We start from the raw sequence: 15,715 nt of genomic DNA, 5'->3' as shown, positions 1-15,715 counted from the left end.
AAACCATGTTATACTCACGAAGGAAGCATTTGCTTTTAGCAATCTTTTGAGAAGGAAAATAATCTCAGTTTAAAAGTCCCTGTGACTGACCTATCTGGAAAAAACTACTGGAAGACAACTCTGCCCAAATACATTAACAGCATCATAAAAACAAGCAGTCTTGGTAAGTTTTCCCAATATAAGAGATTTTATCTTTTAATGTAGACTAAACTCAGCAAGCCAGCATCTGCCTGCTGCTTGTTCTCCAAGCCCCTGCTCTGTTCCCGTGGCTCTGTACGCAAGAACCTCTTCACATTTACCTGGGTGAGCTGCTTGCACTGTTCCTTTGCGACGGCTGCCTCCTCCTTCACCGCAGCGAGCATTTTCTCTTTGTCTTGCAGCTGATGTATGGCTGCAGCCGACTCTGCCTTGCTAGCCTGCAGGAGAAGCACACACAAATGGTCATACATGCCAGGAGTACCTGCACAGCACCCCAGCAGGCAGCAGAACGAGCCCGAGAGGAAGAAACACCCTCTCCTGCCCCCCAAACAGTTCATCCGCACGGCATACATGGCACGGGCACCCAACCCTGCTGCTAATGGATCCTGCAGCACCGATTTCATGAGACCAGGAAATGCATTTGCCACTGCACTGAAACCAATTAAGAGGATAAATGGGCTCTTAAGGTGCTTCCGCGTTGGAAGACAGCCGCTTTGGTGGCACTGGGGAAAACAAAGAAGAGCCATTAAGAGAAATAAAGGAGAACAACACCGAGATGCTGAATCATTCAATAATTGAGCTTGGAAAGGACTTCCAAGATCACCTGGTCCAACCCACACTTAAAGCAGATATAATCCAACTGGATTAGGACTACAAACAATCTCCTGAAGCCTCACTACAAAGGGAAGAGGGAACGTTGATCTGCCCTCCTTCCTCTTAGCAGGAGAGCCTCCAATCGACATGATCACATCTCTGCTGGGGAGAACTGCAGTGAGTTTAGAGATGCTGCAGGAAACCGAAGCAGGAAACCGAAGCAGGGGAACGATCCCTGCAGCCCTGCCATTTGTTCCCCGCCCTGAAAATGGACTGACTGCCATGGGGGGCAAACCCAAGTGTTTGCACTCAGACTCCACTCAAAGTCTGATCATGGAAGAAGCAGAGAGGAGCCTCAGTCCCACAAACCCACCCTGCATTTACTTGGAAGCTCTCCTTTAACGGCACTGTTTCTGCTGTGTACTTGTATTGGAAGGGAAAGGTTAAATAAATACTGAGAAAATTATTTTATCCAAGCTCAGTTCATGAACTAGTCAAGTGTTTTCCTCAGTGTACAGGGAAAACTATGAACTTAGCCTTCTTTCCACGAAGTCTGAGGGGTCAGGCAATAACCTAGATAGGAGGTACCTGTAACCATGCACTGCAAAAACCTGCACTGCATACATACACAAAACACACTGAAAATGCCTTGCATAAGCTAGAGAGAGGAAAATATTCACATTTCCACCTACAGAAATTAACGTTTATTGGTTTTATACAAAACAAGGAACCCATTTGGGTCATAAAGGTTTATCTTTAACATTAAACCTTTCTTTAAAGGAAATAAAAGCAGCAAGCAAGCTGTCTGCTTTTCCGAATAAAACAGGTGATTCCACTACGAGCAGATTTTCAGATAAGCAATGAAACAGGGGCCTAAAGAAACTGAAGTATCCATCCCTGAAGGTTTCCAGGACCCAGCTGGACAAACCCCTGAAGAACTTAGTAAGAACACAGCATTGATCTTGTTTTGAACGGGAGGCTGGACAGATTACATGAGATTACATTCCTAAATTCCCTTCCAACCTGAGTTACTCTGTGATACGCTACTGCATTGCCTTAATTGAACTGACACATCCAGTTCTGCATTTCTCTCCTGGCACCACATCTGCAGAAGACCAGAAGTGCAAGGCCAAGAGTGACAAACGGGATGTTACAAGCACAAAGTGACAATGCAGGAACGTGTCATGGAAGAGAGGAGTAGATATATGCAAGGTATTGGTGGTCACTGTTCTCTTCTGTCTTGATAGATACAAAGATTATGAAAGCCAAAAAATAAAGAACCACCAAGCACTGCAACAGGTTGCCCAGAGAAGTTGTTCAATCCCAGTCCTCCAGGGTTTAAGGGTAGACTGGATAAAGCCTTGAGCAGCCCAGGCTGACCTTGGGGATGGCCCTGCTTTGAGCAGAAGGCTGAACTGCAGACCTAGCGAGGTCCCTTCTAATCTGAAGCATCCTAAAATCCTATGAAAAATATCCAGAGTCAGAGTACTAGAATATATAAGCTTACAAGATGAAATCCTACAAAACACAGAATTAACTGGTAGAATGCACAGCCATTGGTTTTGTTGGTTTGCTTTGTGGTTTTGTTTGTTTGTTTTGTTTTCCTTAATTTCTGCTATAGTTTATCCTGTTTACACATTTGTGAAAGATTTGTTGTAAAGTCAGCAGGTAGGTCACCAGATAGCCTTCTCCAACATCAACACATTAGAGTCAGCAGAAGTCCTACACTATCTACCTTACCCTTCGTGGCTGTGCCTACCCTTTAGGAGCAGCCAGAAGCCACCAGCCTGGCAAGGCAGCCCATGGGATGGCAGCACGCAGATATCCCACAACTGCTTTCCACCCATAAAGCAAGTTCAGACCAACTGGAAAACAGTCCTCCAACAACAAATTAGTCACAATGAAATCACCAATACAGCTGATTTCACAGCATCTCTCCAATTTCTGAGCATTCCACAGCTTTCTCCCCCCCACGCCCAAGGACATTCACCTTTTGTAAGACATCGTGAATCGCACCGGACTTCTCCTTCAACACCTCGACTACACAACGGGCCTCGTCTTCAGTGAAGATCATGTTCTTCATGGCCATTACGAAGTCTTTAAATTTCACTTCAGCATTTTCTGCAACACAGAAGGGAGGATATGTTTACTTTGGACTCCGTAGCGAATTATTTATTTTGCCTTGAAACAGCATGTGATGGGGTATCATTACGCATTATATTTAATTTCAGTCTGAAATGCCAAGAAGCAAAAGGTCACGAGCATTCAGCAAAAACAACATCTCCCATTTAAATCTGATAACAATCTGCCAGCTGACAGTTTTGGGAAAAGAATCCCACCGCTTTGTTTGTTCAGTTGGTAACATTTATAGTGTCACTACCAGGAAGACAAAGCATAACACAGATTTTGGGGGGAAAAAAATAGCATGAATGTGAGAACTTGTAGAGTTCTTCCCAGTGTATTATGACAGTAATTCAAACTGAGCTCCCAATTTAGAAGGCAGCCTGGCTCCAAGAGCAACATGCAGATGACAGCGTAATGAATTTAAGAAGCGGCATATTTCTGATTACAATGCATGGAAACCAGAGAAATATTCCATCGGTCTAAGTTTGGAAATGAACTTGTGCAGCAGCAGACAAGCCAGTAAGATCCATCTTAATCGCAGATTCCAGAAGTGTTTAAAAAGACACAAGCAGGCAAGCGTATTTCAAATCAATTACGCTCTTCCAGAAACAAAATCATTTTTCATTAACAAGGAGGATGCACACACAGAAGTCATTAGGTGGCCCCCTAACTTAAGGAAATGGAAGTACAAGACTGAGGCACCCAGGATCTGTCAAATGTTCACTGCTGCACTGAAGTCTGTCAAGGGATTGGCAGGAAAAAAAAGCACCAGAAAAAGCCTACAAATAGTGCTTGGTTCAGAGAACATCCCACAGAGCACGGAGAAGGGTCCAGCTTCCTCACCACAGGTACTGCTAAATGTGCCACTGAAACCAAGCCACAAGGCAAACCCAAACCTCTCCAGAGATTAAAATATGAATGAAAAAAAAATCAGGAAACAAAATACTGATGATACGAAGCCCCTAAGAGAAATTATTGAGCATGAACTATTGAACAGCAGTCCAGAGAGGTGGGGAGAAGCCCTGAGGAATTCTAGCACATCTTCTCCTAGTTGTAAATCCAACTTAGCCTTGGCCACAGACTTCAGATTACGTCCCTGCTGCATTGACACCAATGACACCGTTGCCAGGAATATGCCAAAACCCTGAGAGCAGAGCCTGGTTTGCCGGGACCCTGCTTGGCTTGGAGCAGGCTGAGCCCCACGCTCCCTGAACGCAGCAGGAGCCTTGCCCTTGCACCCAAGAAGCTTACAGTTAAAATACAGGAAGATTTCTATATTGGGAGGGCAAATCCCAGCTGACACAGAAGAATTAGAAGCTCACATAGAAGGTTACAGCTTGCGAAGGAAATGAGAAGGGACGGGTGCACACGAGAGGCTCTGATGCCCCACAGCGATTAATACACAGCCACTGAGCTGGAAGCACAAGAGGAGCCTCAGGCAAGTGGGAACCCAACATAGGTACCAGAGAGAGCTGCCAGGAAGCTTTCGAGTGTGCATTTTAGAATTTAAGTCTAAAAACAGAGAGTGCAGTGAATCACCAAGCAGACAATGTGAAGAGCCAGCCCTCTGAACAGACCCGAACACGGGAATCGCTGCTCAGTGACTTGCCTGTCCCTGCCTGCCTACAAATTGAAGGATCTCACCTCGTAGCTCAGGAGGCCTGGCATCCTTAGAGCAGGTCAGCGACCTATTTTGAGGTCTCAGGTTGGGACACTGCACTCAGAAGTCACATCAGGCCTCCTTAGGAAAGCAGGAAGGAAGCTTCCCTCTCCTAACTAATTCCAACTGCATTAAAAGGAAAATTCAGCATCTTGGTGGAAGCCACCAGACTCAAACTCCAGGGGCAATTTCCATCAGGTAACCCTGTACTGCACACATACTTGCTAGCTGGCTAGCCCAAGGCAGCTTTAGAACAGCACTGGAGCATGCAGGCTGCACCCCCAGGCACAAGCAGACTCCCGTGCTTGGGATTCCAGCACTGATACCAATACCTGACCCAGCCACTGTACAGCTAGGGAACAGGAAACAAAATGCTGGCAGTACTAAGCCCCTAAGAGAAATCATTGAACATAAATTAGAGAAGAATAGTCCAGGGAGATGGGGGGAAAGCACTGAGAAATTCTAGCACACCCTCTCATGCATCTGTGTGGTCTGCGATCACCCGTTTGCTCACTGTTCGGACACAAAAGCCTACAGTCAGCACTAAAAGGGTTCAGATGAAGCAAAGCCCTTTCAGCAGTGCCAAAAACAGGGCATAAGTGAGCACAGACAAGAACAGTGTCCTGCAGCCACAAATGTTCTCCTCAAATCCTTTCTTCCTAACAAAATAAAAGATTCCCCTCCCCACACGCACAGCATGCTCCCTCCCTGCTCACAGTTTGATGCCCAAAGCAGTTATCTGTGTTATTTTCTTACCTTTATCAGTTTCATTCTTCATTTTCTTGCCACTGCTCTTCTGGATCCCCTCATTCATGTTTTGTTTCACCACTTCAACCACTTCTCTCTTCTCTAAAGTGCCAGCATCAGAATTATCCATCAAAGGAATATATGTGGTTGCTTGAATAAGAGGTTCATCCACCAAAACTGTAACCAAAAGTCCACAGGGTGGGTTAAAGCTTTTTAATAATTAACTTCAATATACAGAAAAGGTGCATAACACATTAGTGAGATGGTTTACAGCATCTCTAATCTCAATAGTTGGTTATATTAATAACCTTCAAAGCTTAACTCATTAAAGCTCTTCAGGTAAATTCGTTAAATAAAGGTCTCTAATGCATAAGAATTTAATAGCTCCAGTTAAATTTATATTTTCAAAGCTGCCTTTTAGCATTTTAAGTAGTAGCAGAGAAGAACCTTTACATTTTGATTTCAATTTCACTTTTTCATTGAAGTTGCATACAGCATCAGTGGGACTGGTTTACTTCGGGCTGTGTACGAAATGCATGCAGCATCCCTGAAATACACGTACAGTAAGTCTTTTGTTCCTGTTCTGTTAAAGGCTGGTACCTTACTGCCAGCATTTGCACCCAGATTACATCACCAGCAACTTAAACCACTTCAGCAGAACATGTGGTAAGGGCAGCAACCCAGCTTATTCCGCAGGCAGACTCAGCTGCACTTAATGAAGACCTCTCATCTGTCGGAGCAGGCTTCAGGCACCGTTAATATTCAGAGAGACACCCAGAGGTGCTGCCGACCTCAGTCTCTGTTCACACAGCAGTGAATCCACGTGGTGAGAAACAGCCTCTGCCCAAGGAACTGCTCAGTCTGCGCTGCTGAGGTAAAAGCAGGGGAAGGGAGAGGAAGAACAACAGTGCAGGGACGACAGAAGCAGTCAGTGACAGAGGTGGATTTGGGGGTTTGCCCAGTGCACGCTGCCTGAAGCATGCGAGACATCCTGCACAGAGCCACCACGCAGCAGGGAAGCTCCTGACCCACCCAGCCCAGCTGAAGGGCTGATGGGGAACAGATGCCATGCAGTGGGCTGGAGAGTAAAGGGAAACGGGTGGGAGAGAAGATTTCAGGCATCAGTGCAACACAAACGTGGCTTCCTGGCTGCCAGCAAGCCAGCTGGAAAATGCTTCCACATTCTGCCTGCCCTTAAGGAGGAAAACAGGCCAGATGGACCTTCCACGTAACCTGCCAGAGCCTCTCATCTTAAGCAGCAAGCAAACACCTGCACATGCATGGCAAGCACTGAAGTGAAGAGAGGTTTCCTCTAGAAGAAATACCCAACATTAATTCTGTTAGCATCCTCATTTTTTATTTTACTTCCTCTCTTTATCTTCCCCTTGTTTCATTCCCTTCCTCTCAAAAAGCCTGTTTAAGATCTGTGAGACACTCTGCTGCCAGTCTGACCTGACCAAAACATGAAGGAAGCACAGTGACCAACACCATCTACTCCAGGAGCAGTCCACCAGCTTCTTCATCGCTGTCCCAGCGAGGAAGAGTTTTGAGAAGCTAACAAGGTGGCCTCAGAGGACTCCGTGGTCACGCTCTTCCCAAACGCCACAAACACAACAGCACTCATTGTAAAAAAACTGAAACACAAGAGGCAGACTGAGCCAAGAGACGAGAACCAGCGTCTTGGCAGGGAGCGAGGGATGACGAACAGTAAAGGCCTTGACAGCGAAGATGAGCAGTTTATGTTGGAGCAACAGCTAGCTAACAAAAGGACAATACGAGAGGAAAAAGCAATTGGCTAAAAAAAAACAAAAAAAAATTTAAAAAACTGCAGTCTTGTTTGGGGCAGATGACTGCAGCCATTAGAGACGTGCCCTGCTCAGAGTCTGGGCAGTTTATACTCTATGTCAATACTTTGCTCCTCAATTCAAGTGGGGATGCGTGGATCCAAAAGGTTCAGAAAGGTGAAAGGTTCACGGAGGCATGCCATGTTCAGTGGTACTCGTTGTTCATAAAATAAAGAGCAGTCTATAGGATTTTTCCTACCTTTAATCCCTGTTTTTTCAAATTAAGAAAGTTAATCTACAGGTTTCTTTCCCAAAAATAAGGTGAAAGAAAGAAAAAGGTTGAGTTGTCAGGCATGTCTGAGCTAAGAAGAAACACTTCGTATTCTCACCATTATCAACTTTCTGCTTCTTTGCAGAGACTTTCTTCTTTCCTGATACATTTTCTGGCTTTATCTCTTGGTGGAGCAGGACAGGGTCTTGCTTTTTGGCAGGAGATGCAACAGAATCAGTCTTAGACTCTTGATCATCTGTAACAGACAATTGAGACAATGAAGAGCATATTCTCATTTTTAAATCAGTGACTCTAATCACTGAGATATAAGCCCAGAAAAAAAAAAAATAAATCATGTAGTTGAAATGAGAAGTTATGAAGTTATACACACAGACAAAAACGCATTTCCCAGACCAGATGAGATCCCAAAGCAAGAGAAAGGTTTAGCAGAGTGAAGGGCCACAGCACCGAGTGTTTTGACAGACAGGACTTTCAACTGCGAGCAGAACACAGGCGATTAAAGTGACCTTTTCACAAATCCAATGCAGCTTTTACTGCAACAGAGCACACAGCATGTGTTACCGTACCGGGTTCTCGTTTGCAGGATGTATTCCCCCAGCCCCATCCCCACCGTGAACCCCCTCGTGCCTTTTACACACACACACCCAACAGCTACTGGGACTGTGAGAAGCAGAAAATAAGTGTTTTGCATTAGGGAACTGTTCTTTGTAAAAGTTGTTTCTAGAGAGGGGTGCTTTTTTTTGTTGTTTTTGTGGTTTTTAATCTTTTGGGACAGCTTGTGCTACAGGATATGCTTGTCAGAGCTGACACACCACGCAGGGTTACGGTGTTAGCTCATGCAAGCAAGGATAAAAGTTAGTTGTGGCTGCCCTCAGAACAGCCTTTGCAGACCACATTTTCATCACGCCACAGAGATTTTCAGAGAGCACCCACAAATACGATTTGATGCTGTTTTTGCTGGTAGTGGGCAGGTCTTCCTTCTCCCTTTTTCAGGAAAAAAATCACATCAAGCAGCAGTGTCGTTCTTTTTCCTCCCTCCCTGTAGTAAACCTGTTAACTACTCCTTATGTTATCTGCAAATACTTTGGTTTTCACTTGTTTCTGAAACTGGATTTTTTTTTAAGCTTCCATGAACGGCCATCCACATATTTGCAAATAATTTACAATTTTTCAGTCTAGTCTAGGTTGGATGCTTCAGCTCCAATGGCTGGATCAGTATTTTTGTTTCTATTCCATTCCAATATAAAGGTGTAACGGGTGGGAAGCGACTTCACGTGCTTCTTTCTTCCCATGAATCAGCCACCAAACACCTTCTGGTACATTAGGCCTGCACTTAAGCAGTGATTTATTTTGCACACTCAGCTACGGGGGTTCCCTAGACATCCTTCCCTATTAGAGCAAGTGCTCTTAGGGCTCTGCTTTTTCATGGCTTGACATCAGAGTGCACACAGCAAACACTTAATGACTTCTTTCAGGTAATTAAAATTTTGACAGCTTGAGAGCAAAGGAGCCAAGCCATAGAGCAAAGCAGAGACACAGGCTACTCCGTTTCCCTCAACGATCTCTGATAGAGGAAAGCAAGGATGGGAGGAGGAAAACCAGAGCATTGCCACCAGATGGAAAACAAGGGGGGGAAAAAAAGCAATAGCTCGTAAAAAGGAAAAGGTTAGAAGTGAGCTTTGCCCCACAGAGATCAGGCAGAACAGTTCTGAGAGAGACGCTCTGTGGCCTCGCAAGAAGCAGAGCACAGTTTTGGCGTTCTGTGCAAGAAGCATATGCAACGTAAGGTACCCATGCCATTTTTCTGCTTCTTCTGCCCAGGCTTCTTCTTAGATGCTGCTGATTCAGATGGTGGAGTGGGCTGTTTTGTAACAGGGACTGGTTCTACTTTCTTGCCTGAAGACTTGGATCCTTCCGACTCCTTAGTTACATGATCATCTTGAGATGCCTTCTGCTTCTTCTCCTTCTTCTTCCGTTCCCTGACGCCGCTCGATGCTTCGGCCATGCTCAAGGGAACAGGAACGACGTGCTCCTCATCCGTACCCAGGGCATCAGAGAGCTTGAAGTCCCGAGGGGTACTTTCAGAGTCAGATTCATGGATGTTCCCGTTCTGAGCTTCTTTCTTCTTGTTCTTCTTCTTCTCTGTTTTCTTTTTATCGCTCTTGGCAGGCGGAAACTTTAGGTCCCTTTTCTGTTTTGCAAGGACTTCATCGTATAATGTTTCTTTCATGAAAAGCCAGAAGAAGAGGAAGATAACCGTAATAACCACAGAAGGAATGAGGATGATGAAGTAGGTAGACTCGTAAAACTCCATTGTGCTTCTTCTTAGCTATATTTATAAAAAATCTATAGGGGAAAGAAAAAGAAACAAGAATTAGTTTTTTGACCAGGTTTTTGACACTTTTTTCCTCCTGCCAATAATATTGATAAAAAGCTTTGACATTGCCCTAGAGAAGCCTTAAAATTGCTTTTAATAAAGTTACCAAACTAATATCAAGCACGGAAGAACTTTGAAGCCTTTCACCGTTTGCTTCAAAGCTGCTAACCTGCATAGAAAGGAACTGTAGCCGCTAGGCTGAGCCTGGATGGGAGCAGTTCTCTTTCCTTATTTTCACTCATCTTCCTCATTCTCCCTTCTGAAGTGAAATTCAGTAAGTGAAAGCTTTTGACATCAGAACTACATGAGACAGCAGCTCCAGAGGCTGTGAAATACGGACCCATATACGTAGAGGAACTCTTTTTTTTAACCTTTTTTCCCCCCCATAAATCAAACATTGTGATGTCAGTTTTTTTTATCTTGTCAAGCGGGAGTTAAATTTCAACTTTTGCTCCCAGTTTTATGAAACTCTCAGAAGCAGAGCAAGGAGAAGGGAGAATGGCCTAAATGTTAGTCAACCATAAAGAATCAGTTTGTTTTTTTCAGAACTGCTTTTTGAAGTCTAAACCAACTTTAAACTCATGAAAATTCCACACGTTTATGGGAAAACAGCGAGATCTGTTACTTATTTTGTGCATGTAACAGCACAGCTCAGAGCATTAAATGAATAAAACAAAAAAGCAGGAACCACAGGATTTAAAAGAAAGTTATAATTAAGGTTTATTTTAAAAAAAAACATTAGTTTTAGGGCCACGATAAGACTGATTTCCCCACTTCACAACTCTGGTCACTATGAACACACCCGGATTTTTGCAGGAAGAATTCAAACCAGACTGTTCCAAGGGAAAAAAAGGCATTGATCCTTGAAAAATGCAATCAAAATTCCAACTAAGCACATACAATTGCTGATTCACCAGCTCAGTTTGAAAACTGCCACAGCAAACACGCTTCAAACACATCTTCCTCTACACCAAGAAGAGGATGCTCCAACTCAAGTGCCCTTTGGGAAACCCATTCCCTTGGGAACGAAAGGCAAGGGATGTAACCCAAATTGTGTCTCCCATCACAAGAGTTCACATAGCAGGATGACCCCAAAAAGGGTGGGGGGAACTGCCCCACACTTCTAAGTTATATTTGTTTAAATGTTTGGGTTGGAAGGGATCTTAAAGCCCATCCAGTTCCAACCCCCTGCCACGAGCAGGGACACCTTCCACCAGCCCAGGCTGCCCCCAGCCCCATCCAGCCTGGCCTTGAGCACCTCCAGGGATGGGGCAGCCACAGCTCCTCCGGGCAGCTCATTCCAGTCCCTCACCAGCCTCCGAGCAAGGAATTTCCTCCTTATATTGCTTGGGGTGTTGCCACCATTGCTTAGAAGAAGAAAATAGATGTAGGCCCAGGGACTGCAGTTGGCAGAGACGTTGTGCAGCACAAGGAAAGGACAGGTTCTTGCTTCTGAGCAGAGGATTACTCTTTAAATCCCTTCTAGTATCACACTTCAGCCTCAAAAAGAAAAAAAATCATCTCATGGCTGTGCTAGAAGCTGCTCTTTAAGTCAGCTTGCCATCCTGCCCTGTTGGGAGACAATTTATTTGTACAGGGCACTGAGCAGTACAAAGAGCAAGGAGTGGGAACTCTAATTTGGCTATTAATTTATCAAAATAAATGGCTAACCTTGCAATGCACTAATTATTCATCAGTTGTCTTAACGCTAAGTCTCTTCCCAGGTTGTGTTTTATTTTCCGTGTGCCCAGCTCGCTGGAAGGGCTCGCAGCTGGAATCAGGCACGGGGTTTTGCAAGGGCTGCGAGGAAGGGAAAGCTCAGCTTTTGGGGGAGAAAAAGCACAGATGCATGAAACTGAGCTGGAGCTTTCAAAGTGATTCATAAAACCAGCCTGGTGTATGAAGTGATCTAATATTAGTTATCGCTTGAAGGAAACAGATCTGGAAAATTTGCCGCAGCCAAAGTCAATATTGAGTGCTTACAGGAGAAGCTAAGCCCCAAAGAAAATGTGTAACGAAGCAGATTTCTCACAAATGTGATGAGGTTGATCATTACAGGACCCTACTGCCCAAATAACAACACCGAACCACAAGGAGCCCCCAACGTGCCCAGCTCTGCCCCACCGACACTGGGGCACGCAGCCGGCCATGCGCTGACCCTTTTACACGTTGTAAAGGACGGAGGCACCGAGTGATGGGATGGCCACCAAGGCAGGACCGAGACGTACCCAGCGACCGTCATTTTGACAAGGAAAAGCACAAGACATGGCATCAGGCACGATCACAGCCCGACCGCTCAGCAAGATCAGGTTCCTGGTTGCTTAAGCCCTGAAACACCTCCCAGTACCCCATTCAGAAAACAAAGACAAGAGAGTTTGTCTTTACGTTTTAACCAGAACCCAAAAAGTCTTTCAAAGTTGGAATTAAAGCAAGCCTGTTCCCGGAAAACCTGTGTTTTGTTTGTCGAAGGGGTGTGCACGAAGCTGGGGAAAGCTCCAATCTTTCTGATGATCTGAACGCAAACAGAAAAAGCTACAGAAAGGTTTGTAGTGTGGCTGAGTCACTCCCAAAGGGAGCATCAGGTACGGGATGGCTGGGATAAAGCTGTGACCTGGTACAAATACTGAAGTTTCCCAGCCCGGCACGAACAAGGGAGTTTAAGCATCACCCCTGGGGTCTGTGGGAAGGTGCCACAAGGTCTCCAAAAAGCGACACCCTCGCCACGGGGCAAGCAGGCAGGGGTTTGCCTCACACAGGGCTGTCCTCTGACAACCTGCAGTTACTCAAGGAATTTCTCCATTCCCATTTATCCTCCTGGATTGCCTTGAGAAGCCGTCTAGGAAGAGAGAAGCAGTCTATAGGGGAAAAAAAAATCATACGCTGCCCTATGAGAAACAGGACAGAGAAGCTCCTCCTATTAAACCAGAAGAAAGAGAACACTACATGAAGTTGAAAACCTTCCCACGTGAGTTTAAATGCCTGCCAGGACTTGGTTCCACCACTCCCCATATTCCTGCTAGCTGCAGACAGACGAGATGCCCTCACACCTCCCATGCCACGCAGGACCGGTCCCTTGGGAACAAGCCACATCTGTCCCAGTACACAGACTCTGTTCACATTCAGTCCAACACTTTAACAAAAAGAATTGCACTTTTGTTCCCCCAAACAGAGCCCGTGCCACAAAAACTGCTTCTGATCTCCAGCGCAGCATCAGTGCCTGCACCTGACTGTCCCTGCTAGTTAACGCTGCCCTGGGTTTCCCCACACACCCCCAGCTTTCTGCATTTACCTCTCGAGTTTCACTCGGCACAGAAAGCACATTTCACGGGATATTCATTCAGTTTGGGTCCAGGGGATTAACTTACTTGAGAAGACAGAAATAAATTAGGGCTCCATCTGGCTAATGAGTCACTCGGAGCTTAGCCCCAGCACGTTACCAGCACCGCTTCTCTAAACGCCTGGCTCTCGAGATGCGTGTAACCTCTGGGGGTTTGTGCTTCTGAAATAAAATAATGTTAAATCAGGGGGAAAAAAAACAGGTATTGGAGCAGCCTCTGCACAGCCTTCCCCGTGATACTGGGCTTAACACCCAGCTCACAGCACAGGCATCTGGCCGGCAAGGGGACTAAATAAAACTCCTCATGTTCAAGGCACTGGGAGCACAGCAAAAAGCCTCAGAGGAGTATTTGCATTGAATAAATTCCTCGAGGAGATAACACGAACACTGTTTTCCCCTTAATCTGCACCGTTAGCAGCACAACTCCTGCTAGTCAGCTGCGTGAGAGGGTCATCTCAGGAACAGCTTCACTCCCAAACTGATCTCCCTGCAGGGCTCCTGGTGAAGACATCCAGCAACTTGAGCACTACAAGAGGGAACCTGTGGCAAATCAGGGTTTGGTAACAAAATGGAACGAGATTTTAAAAATCCAACAAGTTCAGCCACTGCACAGCAGCTCTGCATCCACACGGCGGCTGGAACCAGCTCCAGGAACCCCTGAGCATCGACTTAAAGCGCTGCAGGGCTCAAGCCCTAGGACGAAGGGCTGCCAGAAACCCCAAAGATGGGGTTAACCCCATTTATTAACAGCATTGCTATGAGATTAGCAAAGTCTGCAGAATTAGAACTTAATTATTAAGAGACACTATTTAAAGCAGTGCTATGATGGCACAGAAAAACACAAGGTGTGCTCCTCGTGCCCCAAGACAAGACACTGAAGGCAGCAGAGCCTCTGCAATGTGACTTTCTGAGAGGCAGGGAGTGAAAGCTGTCACAGCAGGCAGGGATTTCAGCTCATCAAACCTGCTCCAAGCTCGTTAACACCTGGCCAATCCCTGCAGGTAATCAGCGATGGGAACAGAGGGAGCCAGCACGACCCAACCACCTCCACCTTCCTGTGCAAGGGGCACACGTTCCCAAAAACTGCTCTGCAAAGGACGGACTGCACCTGAACCCCATTTTAAGACAGGGCACTGAGATACCGCACACATCTCACCTGTGGCAGGAGGAGCACAGCTCCCAGGATGCTCACACCACCTGCTTACAGCTCACTGTTAAAGCCGCACAATTTAGAGGCACGCACGAGGCACCCACAACCGAGATCTCCGTCGCCCTGCCAGTTTTGACCCAGATGGCAAACTCTAACCCATTTTTTTTTGTACTTTTTTGTATGCTTTTCAGACACCTTTGGAGCTGCCCCTCCACACTCTGCTGGCAGAAGTCCTCCCAAAACTCCCACCTGGGGGGAACACAGCGCCCAGCAATGCAAGGTGAGGTTTGCAATTAAACACTCACCCCGACAGCACGATTTGTACAGCAAAAGAGGAAAGCTTCAGCCGCTTGAATTTACAAGCTAAACCTTCCACATCCTAAAGTAACCCTGATCTGGGAAGGAGACCTGTTCAAGTCAAGCTTAACAGTGCTCAAAACCCCCTCCAAACCGTTCGCAGCAAGAAGGGGAGGCTTGTCAATAAATCTTTCCACTCTTCACTTGATTAGGCTGATACAATTAAGCCATTTGCAGAGCACAATCTCGGCGCTGCAAATACCCTCTAGGTAAATATTTTCCATTCCAAACGTGCCGCTGTTTGTACCATCTGTTGGGCTCTGCTTGATGTTAGTTAACAGAGACACACTATTTATTATACTCCAGAAAAGAGTAACTTTGCTTCAACAGAAGCCTTTGCTTTTTTTTTTTTCCCTCTTCCCTTTTTAAATACATTTTTAGAGTCAACACCTTGGAAAAAACACAGCAGCTGCCGATGGGATACAACCCAGAGCCAGAATTAACTTCAGCAAAAGCAGAGCATGCAACCTGGGGATAAACACTTCCTCCTCCATCCCTGCAGCTCACCCCAAAACCACACAGACCCCTTTGGTGAAGCCTCCTGGGGCTGCTGGTGCAAAGAAACAAGAGCACAATGATATCGGCTTCACTCAGGACTGAAAAGTCTCCAGAAAATGAAACATTTCTTGCAAGAGGAAGTTATTTTGGATCAAAAACAGCTCTGAGGAATGTCATCAGGGCCAGAGCAAAGCGTCCTCATCCCCACCAGACTGCAGGCTTCCCCCTGAAACCACTACATCCTAACACACACACCCAGTAACACGCTGTCCTCTGCCTTCAGAGATCTCTTTACCTTCTCCCCAGCTGCCCGTACGGGACCAAAGGTTGTGGCTTCCACCTGGAGCAGGCTCTGGGCATCACCCAGCACGTCTGCTTCTTCCCATCGCTGCTTCCAGGGAGCCCCTGAGGCTTCCTTCCCTCCCAGCTCCTGCCGGGACGTGCTGTGCCCACCGCCTGAGCTGTGCTGTGCACACCCAGCACGAGCGGGCAGGCTTTGGGGCACACGCTTCCTTCTGCTGCAAGCCAGGACCAGATCCTCACCAGCTCTTCGTCTTCTTGCTCACATCTCTGCACGGGGAACTGGGAAGTGAAACT

At 46.1% G+C, this 15,715-nt stretch overlaps 1 protein-coding gene across 11 annotated transcripts in view; it reads right to left on the bottom strand.

The window, feature by feature from the left end:
- The window catches only part of KTN1 (kinectin 1), a 72,447-nt gene that overhangs the window by 43,270 nt on the left and 13,462 nt on the right, over nt 1-15,715 (bottom strand). For 9 of the 11 annotated variants that reach the window (XM_068682364.1, XM_068682369.1, XM_068682371.1 and 6 more), the window contains exons 2-6: nt 9,191-9,745; nt 7,497-7,634; nt 5,333-5,500; nt 2,783-2,913; nt 300-416 (exon numbers count right to left, since the gene is read on the bottom strand). In XM_068682364.1, the coding sequence (XP_068538465.1) occupies nt 300-416; nt 2,783-2,913; nt 5,333-5,500; nt 7,497-7,634; nt 9,191-9,713 (1,077 nt within the window). In that variant the 5' untranslated portion in view covers nt 9,714-9,745. Of the gene's footprint in view, nt 1-299; nt 417-2,782; nt 2,914-5,332; nt 5,501-7,496; nt 7,635-9,190; nt 9,746-13,141; nt 13,276-15,413; nt 15,614-15,715 lie in introns of those variants that run through there. The other 2 variants (XM_068682366.1, XM_068682367.1) reach the window with 2 other exon arrangements.

Source organism: Anas acuta, chromosome 5, assembly GCF_963932015.1.
Source record: "Anas acuta chromosome 5, bAnaAcu1.1, whole genome shotgun sequence".
NCBI classification, from domain to species: Eukaryota; Metazoa; Chordata; class Aves; order Anseriformes; family Anatidae; genus Anas; species Anas acuta.
Note: the sequence above shows the minus strand (reverse complement) of the source record. Positions and strands in the feature narration are given on the sequence as shown.